Source organism: Dryobates pubescens, chromosome Z, assembly GCF_014839835.1.
Source record: "Dryobates pubescens isolate bDryPub1 chromosome Z, bDryPub1.pri, whole genome shotgun sequence".
NCBI classification, from domain to species: domain Eukaryota; kingdom Metazoa; phylum Chordata; class Aves; order Piciformes; family Picidae; genus Dryobates; species Dryobates pubescens.
This window is the reverse complement of record NC_071657.1, coordinates 1,336,801-1,360,820: the sequence shown is the minus strand read 5'-3', so window position 1 is coordinate 1,360,820 and position 24,020 is coordinate 1,336,801. Positions and strand designations below refer to the sequence as shown.

Genomic DNA, 24,020 nt, shown 5'->3' with positions numbered 1-24,020 from the left:
AAAATATGATTATGCAGCAGGTGTAAGCTGAGGCTTACACTTAGCTCAAACAATACATAGAATGAAACCAAATTTCATAGGCTTAAGTATTTCTACATAAAGCAAAGTATGTGTGTTTTTCACTGCAGCTCTTGTTCTCCATTCAAGATTCTCCAGTGGATGCTTTGCTATTCCCTAACTATTCCCTGAACACCCCAGATTTAAAACATCCCAAATGAGGAGCACAAACTGCTTGCTTCTTTTGCAAAGCTTGTCTGAACATGAACCTGCAGTGTGCCCAGGCACCCAAGAGGGCCAATGGCATCCTGGCCTGCATCAGGAACAGTGTGGCCAGCAGGAGCAGGGAGGTCATTCTGCCCCTGTACACTGCACTGGTTAGGCCACACCTCAAGTACTGTGTCCAGCTCTGAGCCCCTCAGTTTAGGAAGGAGGTTGACTTGCTGGAACGAGTCCAGAGAAGAGCAACAAAGTTGGTGAGGGGTTTGGAACACAGCCCTGTGAGGAGAGGCTGAGGGAGCTGGGCTTGCTTAGCCTGGAGAGGAGGAGACTCAGGGGTGACCTTATTGCTCTCTACAACTACCTGAAGGGAGGTTGTAGACAGGCAGAAGTTGGTCTCTTCTCCCAGGCAGCCAGCACCAGAACAAGAGGACACAGTCTCAGGCTGTGCCAGGGGAGGTTTAGGTTGGATGTTAGGAGGAAGTTCTACACAGAGAGAGTGATTGCCCACTGGAATGGGCTGCCTGGGGAGGTGGTGGAGTCACCATCACTGGAGGTGTTCAGGAGGAGACTTGATAGGGCGCTTGGTGCCGTGGGTTAGTTGATTAGGTGGTGTTGGATTGGTTGATAGGTTGGACATGATGATCTTGAAGGTCTCTTCCAACCTGGTTTATTCTATTTTATTCTATTCTATTCCACACCACAACTGCCTCCTGTCAGAAAGCTGGGCAGGTTTTCACTACTGGCTTTTACCTTCTGGAAACAACACAATTTTATTAACCTTTCCTTTCATCCTCTAACTCATTCCCCTCACTGATCAGCCTTGAGGGCAGAGGGGAAAGGAGGTAGTAGGGATGGAATTACTTGATCTAAACCTTTTGGTTTAAGTTCTACAAAACAGCTCATGATGGAAGTTTCTGAAAGGCTGGGACATATCCAAACACACTTCACACTCTTGACACTACTTTAATCTTACTAGTGGAAGAGAGACAAGCAGAGTTTACTGAAGACATGGATGTGCACATCACTTTTCTGCTACACCACATCAGTCCAGATGTCCCAATTCCTCCTCACCTAAAGACTTGCAGATTGAGATGGTGGCTTCTTCCAAGAGCTTCAAGTCAGCACTAGGAGAGGGGGAGGGAAAGAAAATAAACATGGTTACTCACAGAACTGTGTTCCTCTAACTCATTACAAAAGAGCAGTCAAGTATTTCTGTGAATCACTTAATTTTATCACTCTGTGAACTGGTACACAAAGATACCACAGAATCGTTGTGGTGAGGAAAAAAAAAATCTCTGGAGGACATCTTGTCCAACCTCCCTGATCAGCCAGGGCCACCTAGAGCTGGCTGCCACCACAGCCAGGTGGCTTTTGAGTATTTCCAAGGACAAAGACTCCATCACCTCTCTGTACAACCCATTCTAGTGCTTGGTCATCCCAGTATCAGGTAGGACAACTCATACATGAAGTACAGAGTGCCCCCCACTGATAAGAACAAGAAAGCTCTCAAGCAGAAGCTGCTTGACAACCACTGAGAGCAAACTCCAGATGCATGAAGCCTGTAAAAACACATTCATATACTTCTGCCACTACAGACCTACCAGCACAGAGCAACAGGCCCTTGAAAGTAAGCACACAGTGCTGCATAGTGAGAAATGAGTGTGTGCTGGCTCATCTTGTGGGTCATTACAGCTGTCATGGAAAGAGGTTAACTCTATGAAACTGAAAAGACACTTCGTCTGCTTCCTCTGTCAGCTCCAAGCAGTGTGCCCAGGTGGGCAAGAAGGCCAATGGCATCCTGGCCTGCGTCAAGAATAGTGTGGCCAGCAGGAGCAGGGAAGTCATTGTGCCCTGTGCTCAGCACTGGTTGGGCACACCCTGAGTCCTGTGTCCAGTTCTGGGCCCCTTAATTTAAGAAGGACATTGGGGCAAGAAGGCTGGGGAGATGCCTCCAGCACAGCCCTGTGAGGAGAGGCTGAGGGAGCTGGGGTTGCTTAGCCTGCAGAAGAGGAGGCTCAGGGGAGACCTCATTGCCCTCTACAACTACCTGAAGGGAGGTTGTAGCCAGGTGGGGGTTGGTCTCTTCTCCCAGGCAAGCAGCACTAGAACAAGAGGACACAGTCTCAAGCTGTGCCACAGGAGGTTTAGACTCGAGGTGAGGAGAAAGTTCTTCACAGAGAGCTGTTAGCCATTGGGATGTGCTGCCCAGGGAGGTGGTGGAGTCCCCATCCCTGGAGGTGTTCAAGAGGGGATTGGATGTGGCACTTGGTGCCATGGTTTAGTAATCATTAGGTCTTGGGTGACAGTTTGGAGATGATGATCTTTGAGGTCTCTTACAACCTTACTGATTCTATGAAAACAAAACAGAGGAATACATGGGAAGTCTATTTTCCTTCAAGAGATGGGGGGGAAAAAATACAAACAATAATATTTTGATTTCAGTGACACATTCAGGGAAGACCACCTTGCTCTCTACAACTCCCTGAAAGATCAGGTTGGGGTAGGTCTCTTCTCCCAAGGAACAAGGGATAGGGAAAAAATAAACAGCCTCAAGTTACAGCAGGGAAGATGTAGGTTGGACATGAGGAACAATTTCTTCCCCAAAAGCATAGTCAAGGGCTGGAGCAGGCTGCCCAGGGCAGAGGTGAAGGGAACTGAAAGCCATGCAGATGAGGTGGTGCTGGGGGGCATGGTTTAGTGGTGACCTGGCAGTGCTGGGTTAATGGGTGGCCTTGATGATCACCAAATCACAAGGACTGGAAAAGACCTTTAAGACCATCACATCCAACCAGTTCCTAACTCTGCCAAATCTGGTACTAAACCATGTCCCTCAGCACCACATCTGCACTTTAGTTAAGCACTTCCAGAGAAAGTGATTCCACCAGTTCCCTGAGCAACCTGTACCAGGCCTTGACAACTCTTTGGGGGAAGAAATTATTCCTTGTGTCCAACTTACACCTCTCCCAGCACAACTTGAGACTGTTTCCTCTTCTCCTATCACTTGTTACCTGGGAGAAGGGACCAACTCTCACCTAGCTCCAACCTCCTTTTAGGGAGCTGTAGAGAGCCACAAGGCCTCCCCTCAGCCTCCTTTTCACCAGGCTGAACAATCCCAGGTCCCCCAGCCACTCCTCAAAAGACTTCTGCTCTAGATTCTTCACCAGCTTCATTGCCTCTCTTTGGAAAGGATCTTAAAGAGGATCTTCTGACCAAAACAACTCTGCCATTCTATTAAGCAATGTGAAGGTGTCCCAACATTAACATGTCTCTAGGCAACCTGGGACAAGGTCTCACCACCCTCAATGTCAAACATTTCTTCCTTCTCTCCAGTCTAAATCCCCCTCTTTGAGTTCAAAACCATCACCCCTTGTCCTGTCACAACATGCCCCAGTGCTCAGGCTATCAGAGAAGACTAGAGAGCCTCCATACTGGCTCAGTTAGCATAGAGTCTGACCTATGAGGATTGTAGTCCTGGAGTTCTCCACATTAAAAGCCAGTCAAAGAAAGCCACAGCTCAGTGCTTGAAGACGTAACATAGGGTGAAGAATTTCAGAGCTACTGCAGCTACATCCTTGTAAATTAAAGGTTAGAAAATCACCATCCACAGAACAAACAGGAAAGCAGCAATGTAACAAGACATGAGGAGGCTTCAAGCCTGCAAAAGCCAGTGGTGTGGCCTCTGTTCAAGCCCTCTTCTCATCTAGAAACGCTGCAAAACTTAATACTGCCCTAATTAGACTGCCAAAGTCACTGCTGCTTCCCAAGCAGCCAATTTTCTGATCAGTAACCTAATTCACACAAAAACCATCAGAGAATGAAGACAAGAAGGGGACGTGGTACTGCACCCACCCACTCAACCCCATCTTGGCAGCCACCTACAGCTCTGCCAGCAGCCTCCTGAAATGAAGTGGTGATGGGAAACAGGCCCACCTCTTCCTGCTGTTAAACCTGGATGGTGATCCAGCTGACAGCACAGTCCTCAGAACTCATGCATCCATCAGCTTAGAGCGTGGTGCCACGTGGGAAGCCCCCACAAACCAGGTCCTGCTGCTGAAAACCCACCCTCTTGGAAGCTGCTGAGTTTGCCTGAGCTGTGCCCAAACTCCTGAGGAGGTACAGACTGTGGCAGAAAGAGCAGCCAGAAAGAACTACTGAGAAGCTGTTCAGTAGGAAATGCTTCAAGAGAGAGGCACCAAATGAAGTTTTTAAGGTGCCTGCAAACTTTGCTGTATCTCAGGCTAATTTAGTGTGTAGTGAGCCCACAGCAGAGAGCTCTTCACCTGCAGCTGAAGACAACTTCAGGTTGTGCAGGCTGGCTGCTTTGATCCTGAACATCCCCAACACTCATTGAAACATAAAGAGGAGGAAGAACAAAGTTGCATTTTCATCTGTGTGTTTAAAACATCAGACTCGAGTCTCAAAGGTGGTCTCTTATTTCAGCACTAAAACCACACAGAGTAATTAAAAGCAAATGCTCTTGAGCTAGAACACCCCCACCAGCCACGACAGGCACCACAATTTTCTAGGTCTACGTGAAACAGGGGCTTGTTGGAACTTCTTGTTAATAAAAACCATTCTCAGTGTGTCCAGCTGGCTGCTTGTCATCAGGATGTTTTCCTTCCTCAGAGCTGACAGGCAGGGTGAAGATTACATTGGACATCAGCTCCACAGAGAGCTCTTAGGCGCTGACTAATCCTGGTCCAAACCAATATGAGCCACCTCCCCCTACCCAAAGATGCTGGGGACCTCTGTAACACAGCCTGTGAGATTGTTGCCATTGCTCCAGGATGTAAACCACAAAGGTAGGCCTGCTCTGGGTGACCCTGCTTTAAGCTGGGGGGTTTGATGAGATGACATCCAGAATTCCCTTCCAGCCCCCACCATGCTGGGATACAGCTTTTAATTATGGTTCATTTTCCCCCTAATTTCTAAGCATTTGGGTTTCAAAGGATAGGATTCTTCCAGGGTTTGGGGTTTCTTCTTCCCTTTGAGTTATTGAAAACCACACAAACCCCCGAAACAAATTCCACAGAGTTGCTTAATGTCTACAAGTTGCCAGGATCAAAACCAGTGGCAAACCTTCTGATCTTCAGCAATGCTTTAAATATTCCTTTTCCTACCAAAACTAATTTTAATGCTTAAAAATTAACTGCAGTCCATTCACCCTCATGTACAGGATCCTTGAACAGTTTGGATTGGAAGGGACTTTTAAAGGTCATCTGTCAGTTTCAAACCATCACCCTTTGTCCTGTCTCAACAGGCCCTGCTCAAACGTCCGTCCCCAGCTTTCTTAGAGGTCAGAAGGCCACCAGAAGGTCTCCCTGGAGCCTTTTCTTCTCCAAGCTGAGCAACCCCAACTCTCTCAGCCTGGCCTCATAGAAGAGGTGCTCCACACAACACAAACCTGCCATAAGTGCACATCCTTCATACAAATCAAACACCACACTGAGTCCTGTCATTCTCAAGACAGGGCAGTATCATCTTGAAGCTTTCAGTTCACATAACAGAAAGCCCTAGGAGGAGGAACTACAGCAGAACATCACCTCCACACACACACACACACAGAGTGAAATGGTGCCCTTGCCCTCAACAGAACTAACACATAAGGGAAAACTTATGCTGAACTGCTGAAGACCTCAAGCAGGTTGCTCAGAGAGGTTGTGGAGTCTCCTTCTCTGGAGAGATTCCAACCTCACCTGGACATTGTGCTGCTGGGCAAGCTGCTGTGGGTGCCCTGCTGGAGAAGGGGGGGTTGGACTGGATGATCTCCAGAGGTCCCTTCCAAGCCTCATCATGCTGGGATTCTGCTACATCTCCAAAGATGATCTCCAAAGTGATAGGTTGGACACGATCTCGAAGGTCTCTTCCAACCTGGTTTATTCCATTCTATTCTATTCTATTCTGCTCCAAAGGTACAGAAACAGCAACCCAACTCCAGGTACCTGAAGCAAAGTCTAGCAGTGGCTTTTTTTTCCTTACCTTGAGTAGGAAAGAAAAGTGAGAGACATGGAAACCTTCTGGCCACATCCTTTTTCATGCACCTTCTCAGCCACAAGGGCACATTGGTGGCTCATGGGCAACTTGTTGCCCACCAATACTCTGAGGACTGTCTCTGTGGAGCTGCTTTCCAGCAAGTCAATTCCTAACCTGTCCTGGTGCTGGGGGTTATTACTGCCTGCACTTGTTCTTGTTGAGCTTGTTAGGTGGTGGTGGGTGAGAGACTGGACTAGATGACCTCTAAGGTCTTTCCCAACCTGGTTAATTCTATTCTATTCTATTCTTTCTATTCTATTCTATTCTTTCTATTCTATTCCTTCTATTCTATTCCTTCTATTCTATTCCTTCTATTCTATTCCTTCTATTCTATTCCTTCTATTATATTCTATTCTGTTCTTTCTATTCTTTCTATTATATTCTTTCTATTCTATTCTATTCATGAGGTCCCTCTCCACCCAGCTCCTCAGATCCAGCAAACACGTGAGGTGCAGGGTTCGTTCCTACACACTTGAGGGAAAAGTTCCAGGCTTCACAGGGATTCCCACCTCACTCTGTGGCATGGCAGCCAGAATTCCCCAAATCCTTCACCCAAGGCAAGAAATTCTTTTATTTGCTTTTTCACACAGAGGGTAGACCTCCAGACTTCAGCAGAAGTAGAATCAATAATAACAACAGTGACGTTTTCTTCCTGCCAGCACAGAGTAAGGGAAGATAATGGCTTTATTGTGTTTGATTCTAAAGGTATCAGCAGATGAGAGGTTTTGCAGTGGCAGTCATTATGGTCTCTTAACACCCCAGCAAGGCCAGCAGTTAAGAATATTTTGCATACAAATTGCTAAGTACAAAGAAGAAGAAGAATGGGTAAGTGATGCAGCCTATTGCTCACACAAACTTCGGTTTTCACTGAGTGCAGAGGTTTAGTTTTGGCTTCCCAGGGCCAGAAAGCCATATTCTGTGGTCAGCTATTCTGCCATGCCTTGTCAAAACACATTACTTCCAAAATGAACAGGGGAGGAAAAAAAAAAAAAAAAAGAAGGAAAAAATATTAATTGAGAGTGGTTCAAAGCCACAATTAATAAAAACCTATGAAAGTCAGAGAATGGTTTTGGTTGGAAGAGACCTTTACGATCAGCCTCATGGTAAGGAACTTCTTCCTAATGTCCAATTAAACCCAGTTTCTGCCAGTTTGAAGGAACTATCCCCTGTCCTGCCACTACATGTCTTTGTAAAAAGCCCCTCTCCAGCTCTCCTGCAGGTCACCTCCAAACCCTGGAAGGCTACAGGAAGTGGTCCTTGGAGCCTTCTCCTCCGCAGGCTGCCCAAGCCCAACTCTCTCAGCCTGGAGCCTCCCAGCAGAGCCCTTCCAGCATTGCTGTGGCCTCCTCTGGCCCTGCTCATTCAGGTCCTTGTCTGTGCTGTGCTGAGGACTCCAGAGCTGTGCCAGCACTGCAGGGGGGGTCTGAGCAGAGCCCAGCAGAGGGGCAGAATCCCCTCCCTGCCCCTGCTGCCCACATTGCTGGCAATCAAGCCCAGGACAGGGCTGGCAGCGCTTGGTGCCAGCTCATGGCCAGCTCTGCACCCCCAGCACCCTCAAGGCCTTCTCCCTGGGGCTGCTCTCCAGCCCTGCATCCTCCATCCTGGGTTGATACTGAGGATTTCCCCCCCACCCAGGCACAGGACCTTCCACTTGTCCTTGTTGAACCTCATGAGGTTCACACCTCACGACGATCAGACCCAAACCATGTCAGCCAACTACCCTCTATCAAAGAGGAGGAGGAAAGAGCAAAGGGCAGCAGCTTTCCTAACATTTCTTCTAATTAAAGCTTTTTTGCTTTTCCATGGCATACAAACCAAGAAGAATCAGCCCACTGAGTAAATTCCTACGGCAGGAATGCTGCCTGTAAGGGACAAGCTGGAGGAAAGATGTCAAAGAACAAAAAGCTGCACATAATTTATTGTCCCAATTTAAAACTGTACCATGTCAAGGCAACATTAAAGGTTCATGCACACTGTTCTTGAACCAGCAACTCATTAAAAACTCCAGGGAAGGAACAAAGCAGAACAGTAAATATTAAGCACATGATTTTCAGCAAGCTCAGAGTTGGTTAACTTCAAGCTTTCCCATCAGGAAAGAATTGTAGCTAATGCCACCACTAAGGAGGAGGTTGCATTCTTGGTAGCAGCTCGTAGGAGTGACAGACAAACACAGAGGTTTGCCTAGACCAAGAGCTGAGACTCCAAAGTAAAACTCACAGCTCCTGTTCGTAGCAATGGCTAAAAGAAAGTCATCCAAAAAGGCTCCATGTTGTTTTTCAATATCCAAACTTTAGCTGCTGTTGGTAAGTCAGCCACTGGAAACGTAGGAAGGGGGAGATTTAAGATGGGAATTGATATGACTTTTGTTTTCCTGTGGAGCCCTCAGCAGAAAAATAACATGGACCAGTCAGAGCAGGGCCAGAGGAGGCCACAGAAATGATGGGAGTGCTGAACTGTGTCCAGTTCTGGGCCCCTCAGTTTAGGAAGGACATCAAGACTCTTGAAGGTGTCCAGAGAAGGGCAACAAGGCTGGGGAGAGGCCTCGAGCACAGCCCTGTGAGGAGAGGCTGAGGGAGCTGGGGTTGCTTAGCCTGCAGAAGAGGAGGCTCAGGGGTGACCTTCTTGCTCTCTACAACTACCTGAAAGGTGGTTGTAGCCTGGAAGGGGTTGGTCTCTTCTCCCAGGCAACCAGCACCAGAACAAGGGGACACAGTCTCAATCTGTGCCAGGGGAAGTTTAGGCTGGAGGTGAGGAGAAAGTTCTTCACTGAGAGAGTTGTCAGCCATTGGGATGTGCTGCCCAGGGAGGTGGTGGAGTCCCCATCCCTGGAGGTGTTCAAGAGGGGATTGGATGTGGCACTTGGTGCCATGGTCTAGTCATGAGGTCTGTGGTGACAGGTTGGACTCGATGATCCTCGAGGTCTCTTCCAACCTTAGTGATACTGTGAGACTGTGGAAGCCATCTGCAGTGAGGCCAGGCTGAGAGAGTTGGAGTTGTGCATCCTGGAGAAGGCAAGGCTCCAGCTCGTTTCAAACCATCACCCCTGGTCCTGTCACAGCAGGCCCTGCTCAAGTGTGTGTCCCCAGCTTTCTTCTAGTCCCCTTCAAGTACTGAAAGGTCACCAGAAGGCCTTCCTGGAGCCTTCCCTTCTCCAGGCTGAATAACCCCAACTCTCAGCAGATGGCTTCTAGCACTGCCATCATTTCTGTGGCCTCCTCTGGCCCTGCTCTGACTGATCCATGTTCTTTTTCTGCTGAGGGCTCCACAGGAAAACAAAATTCATATCAAATCCCATCTTAAATCTTCCCCTTCCCCTCACAGCAGAGGTGCTCCAGGTCTTTTACTCTAGAGCATCTCCAACTCCCTCCTTAAGCACACCACACAACATCTGTAAGGCTCCCAATGACACTTGACAACAGGCACTGACACTGCAACAGGCAGCTGGGATAAGTCCAATTTGAAAAGAGAAGAAAACAGTAAAAAAGAAGAGAACTGTACAATCCTCTGCTAGCAGGTGAAAACTGGCTCCTTTCCACAGCAGTCACAAACACTGCCTTGTGCATGACCTACACTCCAGCCTCATTAAAGCAAAAGAGTTAAGGGACTACCTCACAAGCTTTCCAGCTGAGGAATGAACACTGCTCCCCCTTGTGCTGCTCCTGCAGGCAAGGTTATCTGATTTAGACAGTGGCTGAGGGTGCTGTGCAGCCAGCACTGCCTGCCAGCTTCTGTCAAAAGCTTCTCTCAAGTACAAGCAACTTAATGGGGAACTTCTGCTTCCTTCCAATTATGAAGCTGCACAGAAGATGCCTCTAAAAATACTTCTCCTCCAGCTGCCAGCCAAGAGCACCATCTGGTGTTCAGCTAATTAAACTTTCAACCTGCTCTTGGATTTTGGTTTGCTTGAGGGTTTTGTTTATGTTTCCTCCTTTTTTTGGCTCATTTTCTCTTTTTGTGGTTTGTTTGTTTGTTTTTTCCCCTGCAAACTTCACCTGCATTTGTTTGACTCCTTTCAAGGGTCCTGTCAAGGTCCCTTCAGATCCAAACCAGTGATGATTCTATGATAAACAGGCAAAAAAGTGCTGCAAAGCAAGCTACAATGGTAGAAGTCAAAAGGCAACCTCTGGAGACCACCCAGGCCAATCCCCCCTGCTCCAGCAGGGCACCCACAGCAGCTTGCCCAGCAGCACAGTGCCCAGGGGGGTTGGAAGCTCTCCACACAAGGACACTCCACCTCTCTGGACAGAAGTTTCTCCTGTTCAGGTGGAACCTCCTGGGTTCCACTTTGTGCCCCTTGCCTTTGTCCTGTCCCTGGGCACCACTGACAGGAATCTGACCCCAGCCTCTTGCCCCCATCTGTTTATCTCTTGCTGAGCACTGCTCAGCTCCCGTCTGGGATTGCTCTTTTCCAGGCTCAACAGCCCCAGGAGCTCAGCCTTTGCTCCTCACAGAATGTTCCAGGCTGCTCAATGCCTTCATAGCCTCCACTGGGCTCTCACCAGCAGTACCCTGTCTCTCTTGATCTGGGGAGCCCAGAACTGGACACAATACTCCAGATGTTGCCTCACTACGGCAGAGTAGAGGGGAAGGAGAACCTCCTTTGAGCTGTTGGTCACACTCTTCTTAATGCACCCAAGGAGAGCACTGCCCTTCTTGGCCACATTTCTGGCTCATGGTGAACTTATTGTCCACCAGCACTCCCAGGTTCCTCAAAGATCATCAAGTCCAACCTGTCACCACAGACCTCATGACTAAACCATGGCACCAAGTGCCACATCCAATCCCCTCTTGAACACCTCCAGGGATGGGGACTCCACCACCTCCCTGGGCAGCACATCCCAATGACGAACGACTCGCTCAGTGAAGAACTTTCTCCTCACCTTGAGCTTAAACCTCCCCTGGCACAGCTTGAGACTGTGTCCTCTTGTTCTGGGGCTGGTTGCCTGGGAGAAGAGACCAACCCCTTCCTGGCTACAACCACCTTTCAGGTAGTTGTAGAGGGCAATGAGGTCACCCCTGAGCCTCCTCTTCTGCAGGCTAAGCAACCCCAGCTCCCTCAGCCTCTCCTCACAGGGCTGTGCTCAAGGCCTCTCCCCAGCTTTGTTGCCCTTCTCTGGACACCTTCAAGTGTCTCAATGTCCTTCCTAAACTAAGGACCCTAGAACTGGACACAGGACTCAAGGTGTGGCCTAACCAATGCAGAGCACAGGGCACAATGACCTCCCTGCTCCTGCTGGCCACACTGTTCCTAATACAGGCCAGGATGCCATTGGCCCTCTTGGCCACCTGGGCACACTGCTGGCTCATGCTTAGGTGGCTGTCAATCAGCACCCCCAGGTCCCTTTCTGCCTGGCTGCTCTCAGCCACTCTGACCCCAGCCTGTAGCTCTGCATGGGGTTGTTGTGGCCAAAGTGCAGCCCCTGACACTGGGACTTGTTAAATGCCATCCTGTTGGCCTCTGCCCATCTGTCCAGTGGGTTGAGGTCCCTCTGCAGAGCCTTTCTGCCCTCTAACTGACCAACATCTGCTCCCAGCTCGGTGTCATCTGCAAATGTACTGATGACTGACTCAATCCCCTATCTTCTTCCCTCAATTTTCTTGCTACCTCTAGCTATGCTCCATGTGCAAAAGCCACAATCCTTCCTCCTCCTCCAGCTTTACTAGTAAATGCCTCCTAGCTGCTTCCCTTAATCATTTTTCCCCTCACAGCTGTCTGAAGTTCCACTTACTCCCAGGCACTCCAGTATAAGACACAGATCACCCCCTAGATCTGCTCTTAACTGCTATGAAAAGATACTTGTCTCTCACTTTCAGGAAGATGCCCATGAAACTGGCCAGAGCAGCTCTCAAACACATTCCCAATTTATTGAAGATAAAAAGTGCTGCCAATTTGAGCAGTAACACTTCATGGCCTACTTAAACTTGTTACACACCAGTGGTTAGATGCAGTCTGTTATGACCCTTCATGAAGATGGATGCTCTGCTAGAAAAGGCTGCTAATGAGAAAGGGGGTAAAGAAGACACTGACATGAAAGGCAAGCACCAGGTCACCCTGTCAACTATAAAAACAGTTCAAATAATACTTAAAGGTATTAAGTAATGCCAGATTGTTCCTGTAAGACTGATAATAAACACACAGACCAATGAATTTAACAATGGGCTTGGGTTAACTGAAGTCCAAAGAATTTATGTTTGCCAAGGGTCAGGGCTGGGCTGGCCACCAGACAAGTGACAAAGGCTCTCCATGAGGACCTCTGCCTTCCCAAAGTAAGGAGAAAGGGAAGAAGAGAGAGACACTGATGGGGTGGGAATAGAAACAGCATAGAACAATGCCATGAAATAAAGACAGAGACACAAACCAATGTGGAAACCAGCCCCTGATAGCAATGATGGCTCCACTGGCACCACTGATGCTGGGGGCAGGCACTGGGGAAGTCCCAGACTGGACTCAGCAGCAGATGGGAACTGGATTCAGGAGCTGGATTCAGGAACACACAGAACAGGATCAAAGGCAGAAGAGACAGAGTCCTCTTGGGACACCAGCCAGTGAAGAAAAGGCTTGACCCTGGTGATCCCTCAGCTGCAATCCCTTGTTGGGCAGCTGAGGGTCACCTCTCCTGTAGGCTCACCCCTACAGCTGCCACCTCTACCATCCTGGTCCCAAGGTGTGGCACAAGCTGTGCCAGTGCCCTTGGTGTGCCCAGGATCAAGTCTCAGCCTTTCTGCAAGTCTGACCCTTTCTGCATGCAGCCTGTGGCAGGAGCTCTCCCCATCAGTGTGGTGTAGTGGGCTGAAGTTTCCCCCCAACATCAACTTTCCCAGACCAACTCAAGTTGGAAGCAAATGAAGCTGCATTTACAAGCAAAATCCACACTCTACAATGGAATGCAAGGAATAAGTACAAAATATACAGGATTTACAGTATTATACAGATACTTACAACTAGCAAACAACATGAAAACTCTCCTGGTCAAGAGACCAGGGAACCCATTCCACTGCTCCCTCCCACCCCCCTATCCCAAGGGAGAAAGGAGCAGAGAGAGAAGCAGTGGGTTAGACTTAGCCAAAGCCAGCTAAAGCACACAGATTATCTCCCCCAAGAGAAGCAAAACAGCCAAGCTCAGAAGAGAAGAGAAAAGGGAAGAATTGTTATGGTACAGCTCCTCTTATTCCAGACATTTATCCAATGGATTTGTTTGGAATAACCTTTTGTTTTCCTTTTTACACCCAACAGTGATTTGTTTATATTTTTCTGCTTTTCTGCTCAAAATCTGTAACTAAGTTTTAAAGGCATAGCCTAAAACCACCACATGAGGTCACTGCTAGGAGCATCCCCTGGCTATGAAAACCTGCCCTGAACTGCAGAAAGTGCCCCACTGAGCAGGGACTGAGCTGGGAAGTCACAGCACTGACCAGCAATTCCCTCCCCGCCCCTGCTGCCCACACTGCTGGGGATCAGCCCAGGACAGGGCTGGCTCTGGGCTGGCAGTGCTCAGTGCCAGCTCATGGCCAGCTCTGCACCCCCAGCACCCACAAGGCCTTCTCCACAGGGCTGCTCTCCAGCCCTTCATGCTGTGTTGATACTAAAGGTTGGCCTGGGCCAGATAGAGGACCTTGTACTTGGCCTTGTTGAACCTCATGAGGTTCAGAGAGGCCCAGTTCTCAAGCTTTTCCAGGTGGCTCTGGATGGTTCCTGCCCCTCAGGCCTGTCATCTGCAAACCTGCTGAGGTTGCACCCCATCCCACTGTCAGTGTCATTGATGAAGATACTAAACATCAGCAGTGCCACTACAGACCCCTAAGGCACACCACTTGTCACTGATTTCCATGGGGACATTGAGCTGTTGACCACCACAAGAGAAAAAGAAAAGTCCTTCCAACACCACAGACCCTGCCTCTGATGGTGGGATGCTACCACCAGAGCTGAGTAGCAATTACAGCTCTTATGGAGAGGAACCCACAGCAATGGAAGAGGTGGTGGAAAGAGCTTTCAAAATTAGAAACAAGGCCATTTTACAAATTCCTCTGCTGCCTAAACCACAAATAATTAACACATAATAATCACAGAATGGTCTGGGTTGGAAGGGACCTCCAAAGGTCATCCAGGCCAACCCCCTCTGCAGTCAGCAGGGGCATCTTCCACTAGATCAGATTGCCCAGAGCCCTGTTGAGCCTCACCTTGAATATCTCCTGAGATGGGGCCCAAACCACCTCCCTGGGCAACCTGTTCCAGGGTTCTACTACCCTCACAGTAAAGAACTTCCTCCTAACATCCAATCTCAATCAGCTCTTCTCTAGTTTTGAAGCCATTGCCCCTGGTCCTGTCTCTGCAGGCCTTTGGGAACAGTCCCTCTGCAGCCTTCTTGTAGCCCCCCTCAGGTACTGGAGAGTTGCTATTAGGTCTCCCTGGAGCCTTCTCTCCTCCAGCCTGAACAGCCCCAGCTCCCTCAGCCTGTCCTCATAGCAGAGCTGCTCCAACCCCCTGATCATTTTTGTGGCCCTCCTCTGGTCCCACCCCATCAGGTCCATGTCCCTCCTGTATTGATAGCTCCAGAGATGGACACAGCACTCCAGGTGAGGTCCCACCTGAGCAGAGCAGAGTGGATAATCACACACTCATTTGCTTTCAGACTTGTCACTTGTATAAGCACATTTACATTTAGCTCCTCATCAAGCTCCCTCTTACCTGTTGGTTGGAGTGGTGAAGCTAAAAGACAGTAGCTGGTTCCAGAATGGGTCATTCTCAGAGATGGGCTCTGCTCCTGATAATTTCTTTAAGTATTCATTTTCTGGAAGGTCACTGATGCTGCTGCTATTTGCTCCCATCTTCTTCACTTGGCAAACCACCTTCTAAATTTTCATTCCTTCAAACAACAGGGAGAAAAAAAAGGCAAAGGAGAAGAGAGAAACCTTTAAAAACTTGTGCAAGTAAGGAAGAGACAGACCCTAAATTAACTGTTAATAAAGTTTAGCTCACCAGCTTGAACAGTTACTGAAGACTAGAAAACACTGAAAGGTTTTCTTTCAACAAACTTAGGATGATAAAACCTTCATCCAAGGAAGTTAGGCTACCTTGCTGCACGCTCCAGCCATCACCTCACCTGGATTTTATCATTCCTCAGCAAGAACAGTGTCACACCTGTACCAGTATCAAAGCAGCTTCCAGTGGGGAAAACTGCAGCAAATTTCAGGTTAACAAGATGCTGAAAAAGCTGAATCCACAGAGAGAAATCACTGCTGTTACAGACTGGTTTGGGGTGGAAAGGACCTTTAAAGGTCATCTAATCCAAACCCTGCAGTCAGCAGGGACATCTGCAACTAGAGCAGGCTGCTCACAGCCCCAAACAGCCTCACCTGGAATGCTACCAGGGATGGAGCATCTCCCACCTCTCTGGGCAATCTGGGACAGGCTCTCACCAGCCTGTCAAACATTTCTTCCTTCTCTCACTCTCAATCTCCCTTTTAGAGTAAGCCACTACCCTTTGCCCTGTCACAACAGGTCCTAGTGAAAAGTCCTTTGCCATCACCACCTCCACCATGAGAGGCAACTGAGGAAACTGGGATTGTATTGCTGGTAGAAGGGAAGGCTCCAGGGAGACCTTAGTGATACTGAATACCTTCTGGCTCTCTACAGCTCCCTGAAAGGAGGCTGCAGTGAGGTGGGAGTTGGTCTCTTCTCTCAAGTAAAAAGTGATATGAAAAGATGAAATGGCATGAAATTGTGCCAGGGGAGGTTTAGGCTGGAGATCAGCAAAATTTCTTTGCTGCAAGAGTGGTCAGGGATTGAAAAAAGCTGCACAGAGAGGTGGTGGAGTCTCCATCCCTGGAGGTGTTCAAGGAATGTGTGGACATGGCACCTGGGGACATGGTTTAGTGGTCACAGTAGTATTGGGTTGACAGCTGGACTTGATGATCTTAGAAGTCTTTCCTGACTTAATGATTCTATCTTTCTCAGAGCCCCTTGAAGCACTGCAAGGCCACCAGAAGGTCTCCCTGGAGCCTTCTCCTCTGCAGGCTGCCCAAGGCCAACTCTCTCAGCCTGGAGCCTCCCAGCAGAGCCCTTCCAGCCCTGCCAGCATCGCTGTGGCCTCCTCTGGCCCTGCTCCAACAGCTCCCTGGCTGTGCTGAGCACTCCAGAGCTGCCCCAGCACTGCAGGGGGGGTCTGAGCAGAGCACAGCAGAGGAGGAGAGAAAGGGGGTCCATCAAGCAGCCAATTCCTGCGTGCCACCAATGATCCACACCTTAACAGCTCCTGCTTTGCTGGATCAAGCACAGCTGTTCTCATGCTGCACAGCTCACCTGAATCAAGGGAGGAAAGCTACCACTCCCCATTCATGAACCTCCTGATCTTTCTAAAACACTGTGGCTGGCTCTAGTCAACTAATTCAAGGAGAAAACAGCTGAAAAAAAAATGAACCTATCAGAAACACAATCTGATTTTCAAGCAGCACTACAGAAGCTGGTAGAGATACATTCCAACACCTCTTTTCATTACTTGATTGACCTCATCAGCACTTTACAGACAATTCAATTAACTAAAACCCACCATCAGGCTGTTAACACTATGCCAGGGAGGCTCCTAAGCATCTTACAAGGACACCAGCTTCAACAATCTTCCAGCTTCTGAGGAGACTAAAAACTGTTTGCAGTCATCATGGAGGGCATCTGAAGAACTTGTAATCAAGATTTGGACCAAACAGAGTACCCAGGTATTTGGGAAACAACAAAAGCCAACACAGATGGAGAGCAGAATACAGGACACTATTAAGTAATAAAGAAGTATTTAAAAGGTAAGATGGAATCATAGAATCATGAAGGTTGCAAAAGACCACTAAGATCATCAAATCCAACCCCTGACCCAACACCACCAACTCCAATAAACCAAGTCCCCAAGTGCTACATCTACACTTTTTCTGCAACACCTCCAGGGATGGCAACTCCACACCTTGAGTCCTGTGTCCAGTTCTGGGCTTCTCAGTTTAGGAAAGATGTTGAGATGCTGGAAGGTGTCCAGAGAAGGGCAACAAAGCTGGGGAGGGGTTTGGAACACAAGCCTTATGAAGAGAGGCTGAGGGAGCTGGGGTTGCTTAACCTGGAGAAGAGGAGGCTCAGGGGAGACCTTCTTGCTCTCTACAACTACCTGAAGGGAGGTTGTAGCCAGGCAGGGGTTGTTCTCTTCTCCCAGGCAAGCAGCACCAGAACAAGAGGACACAGTCTCAGGCTGCACCAGGGGAGGTTTAGGCTGGATGTTAGAAAGAAGTTCTACACAGAAAGAGAGATTGGCCTTGGGATGTGCTGCCCAAGGAGGTGGTGGAGTCACCATGATTGGAGGTGTTCAGGAATAGACTTGATGGGGTGCTTGGTTGCAAGGTTTAGTTCATTAGGTGGTGTTGGATGATAGGTTGGACTTGATGATCTTGAAGGTCTCTTCCAACCTGGTTAATTCAATTCTGTTCTATTCTATGCCGTTATATTCTATGCCATTCTATTCCTTTTGACATCCCAATTCCACTGTCAAGCCTTAAGTTTTTCTCTTTTGCTGTAGTGTCTCTGTGAAGTTCTCTGAGCTTGATCTAGGTACAGTTCTACATCCTTTTATTCACAGAATCATGTTGGTTGTAAGGGACTTCTATTCCATCACCTCCCTGGGTAGCCTGTTCCAATGCCTGATCACTCTTTCAGCGAAGAAGTTTTTCCTAATCCCCAAACCTGGGGCAACTCGAGACTGCTTCCTCTTGTCCTATCACCTGACACTTGGGAGAAGAGATCCTACAAAAGAGGGGAAAACAGAATCACAGAATCATTTAGGTTGGAAAAGACCTTTGAGGCCATCAAGTCCAACTGTTAAGGCTGCCAAGTCACCGTTAAACCACGTCCTTCAGCACCACATCTACAGGTATTGTTTACCACTTCTTGAATTGTGGTTGTAGGGGACACTATATGCTGGAGTCTCTTGGAAAGTCTTCTCTTGAAAAGCACTTAATCTAAGTATTTTCCTAAAAAATAAGTAGTTTTGTTTAACACAGCATTATTACCTCCACCAACAACTCCTCCTTCTCTCCACATTGACTGGGAACACCACCCAAGAGTCACAGCTCAGGCTAAAATTGTCATGCTCCACTACACCAAACCCTCTGTTTAGTCCCAGAACTTGGTTCCATGAGGCAAACACAAGGCACACCACAACTGATTCCAGTCTCAGGTAGGCAGGGGCAGATGTAAACCCTGAGTTTACTGCCCCTTCTGAAAGATTTTGGTATGAATTATGAACAATGCTTACAAGAATAACACTCTGCAAGTTAACAGAAATTCATCAATACTGGCTGAAGGACAGAGAGTTGTGATCAAAGGTGAAGGGTCCAGTTGGAGGCCTGTGGACCCTGGTGTTCCCCAGTAGTGAGTCTAGTCTTGCTCAACATCATGAATGGCCTGGAGGAAGGGGCAGAGTGGAGCCTCAGGCAGTTTGCTGATGGCACAGCACTGGGAGCAGTGGCTGACACCCCCCAGGCTGTGCAGTGAGACCTGGACTGGCTGAGAGCTGGGTGGAGAGGAATCTCATGAAGTTCAACCAGGGCAGGTGTAGGGTCCTGCAGCTGGAGAGGAACAACCTCCTGCACAGGATGGGTGAGAGGTTGAGCTGCTGGAAAGCAGCTCCACAGAGAAGGACCTGGGAATGCTGGGGCACAAGCAGTTCACCACGAGCCAGCAATGTGTCATGATGGCCAAGAAGTGAAAGTCTCCTGGGGTGCATTGAGATGAATGTGGACAGCAGGTCAAGGGAAGTTGTATTCCACCTCTGCTCTGCCCTAGTGAGGCTACATCTGAAGTCCTGTGTCCAGTCCTGGACTCCCCAGTTCAAGAGAGACAAGGATCTACTGGAGAGAGGCCAGCAAAGGCTACAAAGATGCTGAGGGGCCCTGAAGCATCTCTGTGAGGAGCAAAGGCTGAGAGCCCCTGGGGCTGTGGAGCCTGGAGCAGAGCAGCCCCAGAGGGCATCTGAGCAATGCTCAGCAAGAGATAAACGGTGGGGAAAGGCTCTTTTTAGTGGTATCAGTGGGGATCAGAAGGGACCTCTGGAGACCATCCACTCCAACCCCCCAGCTAAAGCAGAAGCACCCAGAGTAGGTTGCCCAGGATCACAAGGTGCAGGAGGGTTTGGAATATCCCCAGAAAAGGAGACTCTACAGCTTCTCTGTGCAGCCTGCTCCAGGACCCTCAGAGCAAACAAGTTTCCCCTCATCTTCAAATGGAACCTCCTGGGCAGAGGAAAAGCAAAACCTCTCTCAACCTGCTGGTCACACTGTGCTTAATGCACCCCAGGACACCGTTGGCCTTCTTTGCCATGAGGGCACATTGCTGGCTCATGGTGGACTTGTCCCCCAGCACTCCCAGGTCCTTCTCCACAGAGCTGCCTTCCAGCAGGTCACCCTTCCCCTGTTCCTCTGCAGGTGCAGGACCCTGCACTTGCCTTGTTGAACTTCATCAGGTTCCTGTTGTTAAGAACATAAGACTCTCAACTTCCTGGTCCCAGCAAATCAGCTTCTGCCCTCACCAGCCTCTTTCCCTCACACTCTCCATGCTGTGTCCCAGCTTGCTCCCAAACACAAGATTTTACTCCTATTAAAATGTTGCTGTTTTCCCATGCACCACACACAATACCTCAAAACACCCCCAGGGCCACTAAAATGAGGGTAGTCCAACCCAAGACTGGAGATCAAGTAAGTCCCAGCTGATGTGAGCAATCACAGCTTAGCTAAGCCTGTACCAGGTTTCCTCAAGTAAGATCAAGTTTTCCTCAAGGGATCAAGTAAGTCCTAAAGACAGTGAGATCCTCATGACATAGGAGATGTTATTTCTGTCCCTCAGTAAACAACCCTTGGGACATGAGGGAAACATTCCAAACAAAAATAGACCCCTGAGAAGACAGTGTCACCTGGCTTCTTGATGCAGCCCAAAATCAGAATCAATTAACCTGAACTGCTGGCAGAAAAATCCATAGTGTCCATACACCTCCATGAGGAAATGAATTCTGCACCACAAGCACCCAAAGGTACCAGAGAACACTGATAGTGTACAACCAAAACACCTTTGACAGCTAAATGACAAACTTCTCCTACCTACATCCCTTCTAGCTGCTTTGTGCCCACTCCTTGGAAGAAGGCAACCAGATCAAGTAGACCTTGCAATTCCAATCACAGTTAATTTGGCTCCCTGAAGCCTGCCCTTCAGATACCTGAGAAGCAAAGAGACAAAACTCCCTTTAGTAAGGATGGCTTTGCAGCTTTCCTGGTGTAGAAAGTACTCAACTGCACTCCTTGGGGAAGTTTTGGTGCTGTTAGTGAGGCTGAAAAAAGAGAAATAACCCAAGAAATGTGATTGCTTTTCCTGGATAAAAGACTTCACTCACACCAAGAGACCATCGCTGGGTGCAGAGCTGGCCATGAGCTGGCACCAAGCGCTCCCAGCCCAGAGCCAGCCCTGTCCTGGGCTGATCCCCAGCAGTGTGGGCAGCAGCGGCAGGGAGGGGATTCTGCCCCTCTGCTGGGCTCTGCTCAGACCTCCCCTGCAGTGCTGGGGCAGCTCTGGAGTGCTCAGCACAGACAGGGAGCTGTTGGAGCAGGGCCAGAGGAGGCCACAGCAATGCTGGCAGGGCTGGAAGGGCTCTGCTGGGAGGCTCCAGCCTGAGAGAGTTGGCCTTGGGCAGCCTGGAGTAGAGAAGGCTCCAGGGAGACCTTCTGGTGGCCTTTACAGGACTTCAGGGGGCCTTGAAGAAAGCTGGGGAGAGACTTTTCCTCAGGGCCTGTTGTGACAGGACAAGGGGTGATGGTTGGAAACTAAGGGAGATTGAGAGTGGAGAGAAGGACACTGAGGGTGGTGAGGCCCTGTCCCAGGTTGCCCAGAGAGATCCTAGCTGCCCCATCCTGGCCACGTTCCAGCTGAGGTTGTCTGGGGCTGTGAGCAGCCTGCTCCAGTTACAGCTGTCCCAGCTGACTGCAGGTGGGTTGGACTAGAGGATCCTTAAAGGTCCTTCCAACACAAAATATTCAGTGGTTCTATGTTTTTTTGGTCCTCCTGGCCAGCAACTTGCTCTATTCCCTTCCTCCTCTGCAGCAAGAGCCTGCACAAGGCAGCACTGTTGGTGTCATTATCGTGGTCCCTACAGGTTCCAATGAAGCCTAAAGAGTCTTCCACATAGCAGAAGTGATTAATCTTGATAGGTTTACTGCAGGCAAATAAGTCTTATCACAGGGAAGGCAAACAGCAGCTGGAAAAGCTAGTGATGATTCTGTTTTCTGCTCCAGTTCCTTTCCCACACACATTTTCTGTGGGAGTCACTCATCAATAAAAGCCTAGTTCTGAAGAGCACAATCTGCTTCCTTCACATCTCTCCTCCAGGACAGTTGTTCTGCTCACAACTGAAGGAGACATTATTCAAGATCTTCTTGGCTGAGCATTTCAGGCAGAAGAAACTGGATGTGAACGAGGCCAGACATTGTAGCTGTTAACCAGGCTGCTACAGAGGATGCTATAAATCACCCTTGCCCTTGCCAGGTCACCCCCATGGCAATCCCCACCACTGGCTGATGGTTAGGAAGATGTCCTGAGAAGGAGGCGAGAGTAAAATGAAACCCAAATTTCTACACAGGAGACCTAGGTGGAATTTCTCAGTGCCAGAATTTCTTTCATTCTTTATAATCACATATAATCACTAACCAGCAGGTTGTGGTGATCAAATCTGATTCTTATCACTCAGGAGATCAAAATCCTGATGAACCACAAGGCATCCTTGCTGGTCACCTTCACAGCCTTGCCCTGACCTGACTCATAAATGACAAGAACCCACCTTGCTCCAGCTGCTCTACCCTAAAGTTATAACAGATCCCCAAAAAAACTGAGCTGAAAATGCCATTTCTTTCTGCTCCCCCCTCTTAAACATTTGATACACAGTGCTCTAGAAAATACTAAAATGTTACATCATGACACTGGGCACCAATAAAACACACCAAAAAAATAGAGGATTATTTGCCACAAGCACATTTTGAAGAGCTGCACCCCAAAGCTTACCATATCTCACAGAACTACAGAATGATTTGGGTTGGAAAAGGCCTGAAAGATCATCTACCTCCCCCTGCCAGGGGCAGGGACATCTTCCACTAGATCAGGTTGATCAAGGTCCCATCCACCCTGGCTTTGAACACTTAACAGAACTGGAGCCTCCACAGCTTCTCTGGGCAATGTGTTCCACTGCCTCACCACCCTCCTGAGGAAGAACTTCTCCCTAATGCCTTGTCTCAGTTTGAAGACATCACCCCTCACCCTGTCACTCCAGGCCTTCATAAAATTCCTTCTATAGCTGCCCTGCAGCCCCCTCCATATACTGGAAAGGGTGCTCTAAGGTCTTCTCACAGCCTTCTCTTCTCCAGGCTGAACAGCCCCAACTCTCAGCCTGTCTTCACAGAAGAGGAGCTCCAAGCCTTGCATCATCTTTCTGGTCACCTCTGGACCCACTCCTAACAGCACAATCTCCTTGTGCTGAGGACCCCAGAGATGGCCCCAGCACTGCAGGGGGGGGGTCTCAGCAAAGGAGCAGAATCCCCTCCCTGCCCCTGCTGCTGGGGATCAGCTCAGGACACAGCTGGGCTCTGGGCTGGCAGCACTCAGTGCTGCCTCATGTTGAGCCTCTCATCAATCAGTACCACCAAGTTCTATTCCTGAGCACTGCTCTCTATCCACTCTCTGCCCAGCCTGCATTTGTGCTTGGAGCTGACCAAACTCTGATTCAGAACCTTGCAACTTGGCTTTGTTAAAACTTGCCAAGGCTGGCACTTGCCCACCTCTCAAGCCTGGCAAGGCCCCTCTGGACGGATCCCTTCCCTCCAGCGTTTCCATCCACTCTGTACCAGCACACACACCCTTTAAGTGGGGCAAGACAAATATTAAGTGACACAACTAATTCATAAGAAGCTTATTTTTCCTCTTTTTGTCAGACATGAGACAGCAGGTACATGCTGAGCCTTCTGAAGGAGCTTCTGCTGGCGGAATGCACACCCCACAAACACTTTTAAGAAGTCAAGAGAGTTTCCATTCCACTTTTCCAGGTGAAAAAAAAAGGGGGCGGGGGGACAGGGGGCATTTAGAGCCCTTAAGTACTGGTCTAATTTACACCAAGTCAGCAAAACGTGTCTCTATCCCATGAGTATAAAAATCACACAGGTCCTGCGAAGGGCTCCTTCCTTTTATCAATTTTAAACACTGCTAATCACACTCCCACACCAAAACATGATACTTCTGGCTCAAAAGCCTCTAACATTTATCATGGGTTTACAAAACATAAAAGCCACAACAAATAAAGGCCCTTTTCTTTTTTTTTTCTGCAGACTTCCTTTGTTATTTGTCTTAATGTTTTACTACTGTCCTGGTTCAGAGCAGGACAGATCCTCTGTTGCCCCAAGAGGGACAAAAGAATGACACACAAATGGATTGGATAGTGGTGGAAAGTTTGCATGGAAAAGCAACTGATAATTCTACAAAGCACAGTGGTAGAGATATCCCAAAGCATACAGAGCTCCCTTGCAACACACCCCAGAAGTCCCCAACACTTCCCTTCTCCTCACCTGAGGGTACACCCAAAGCCCCCAGGGCTCTTTCTTCCACCCCCCCTCCCACTGCTAGGCTGTCTCAGGCCTGAGGCCCCCTGCTTCTTATCCTGGCATTAGGCCTACACAAGCCTAAGAGGCCTGAGAAACTCCCCCACTGTTTACCCCAT

General features: G+C 48.8%; 1 protein-coding gene across 3 annotated transcripts in view; it reads right to left on the bottom strand.

Moving 5' to 3' along the window:
- DYM (dymeclin) overlaps positions 1-24,020 on the bottom strand; it is a 313,818-nt gene that overhangs the window by 282,161 nt on the left and 7,637 nt on the right. For all 3 annotated transcript variants that reach the window (XM_054179019.1, XM_054179021.1, XM_054179020.1), the window contains exons 2-3: positions 14,939-15,116; positions 1,291-1,343 (exon numbers count right to left, since the gene is read on the bottom strand). In XM_054179019.1, coding sequence (XP_054034994.1) covers positions 1,291-1,343; positions 14,939-15,078 — 193 coding nt within the window. In that variant the 5' untranslated portion in view covers positions 15,079-15,116. The remainder of the gene's footprint in view (positions 1-1,290; positions 1,344-14,938; positions 15,117-24,020) is intronic.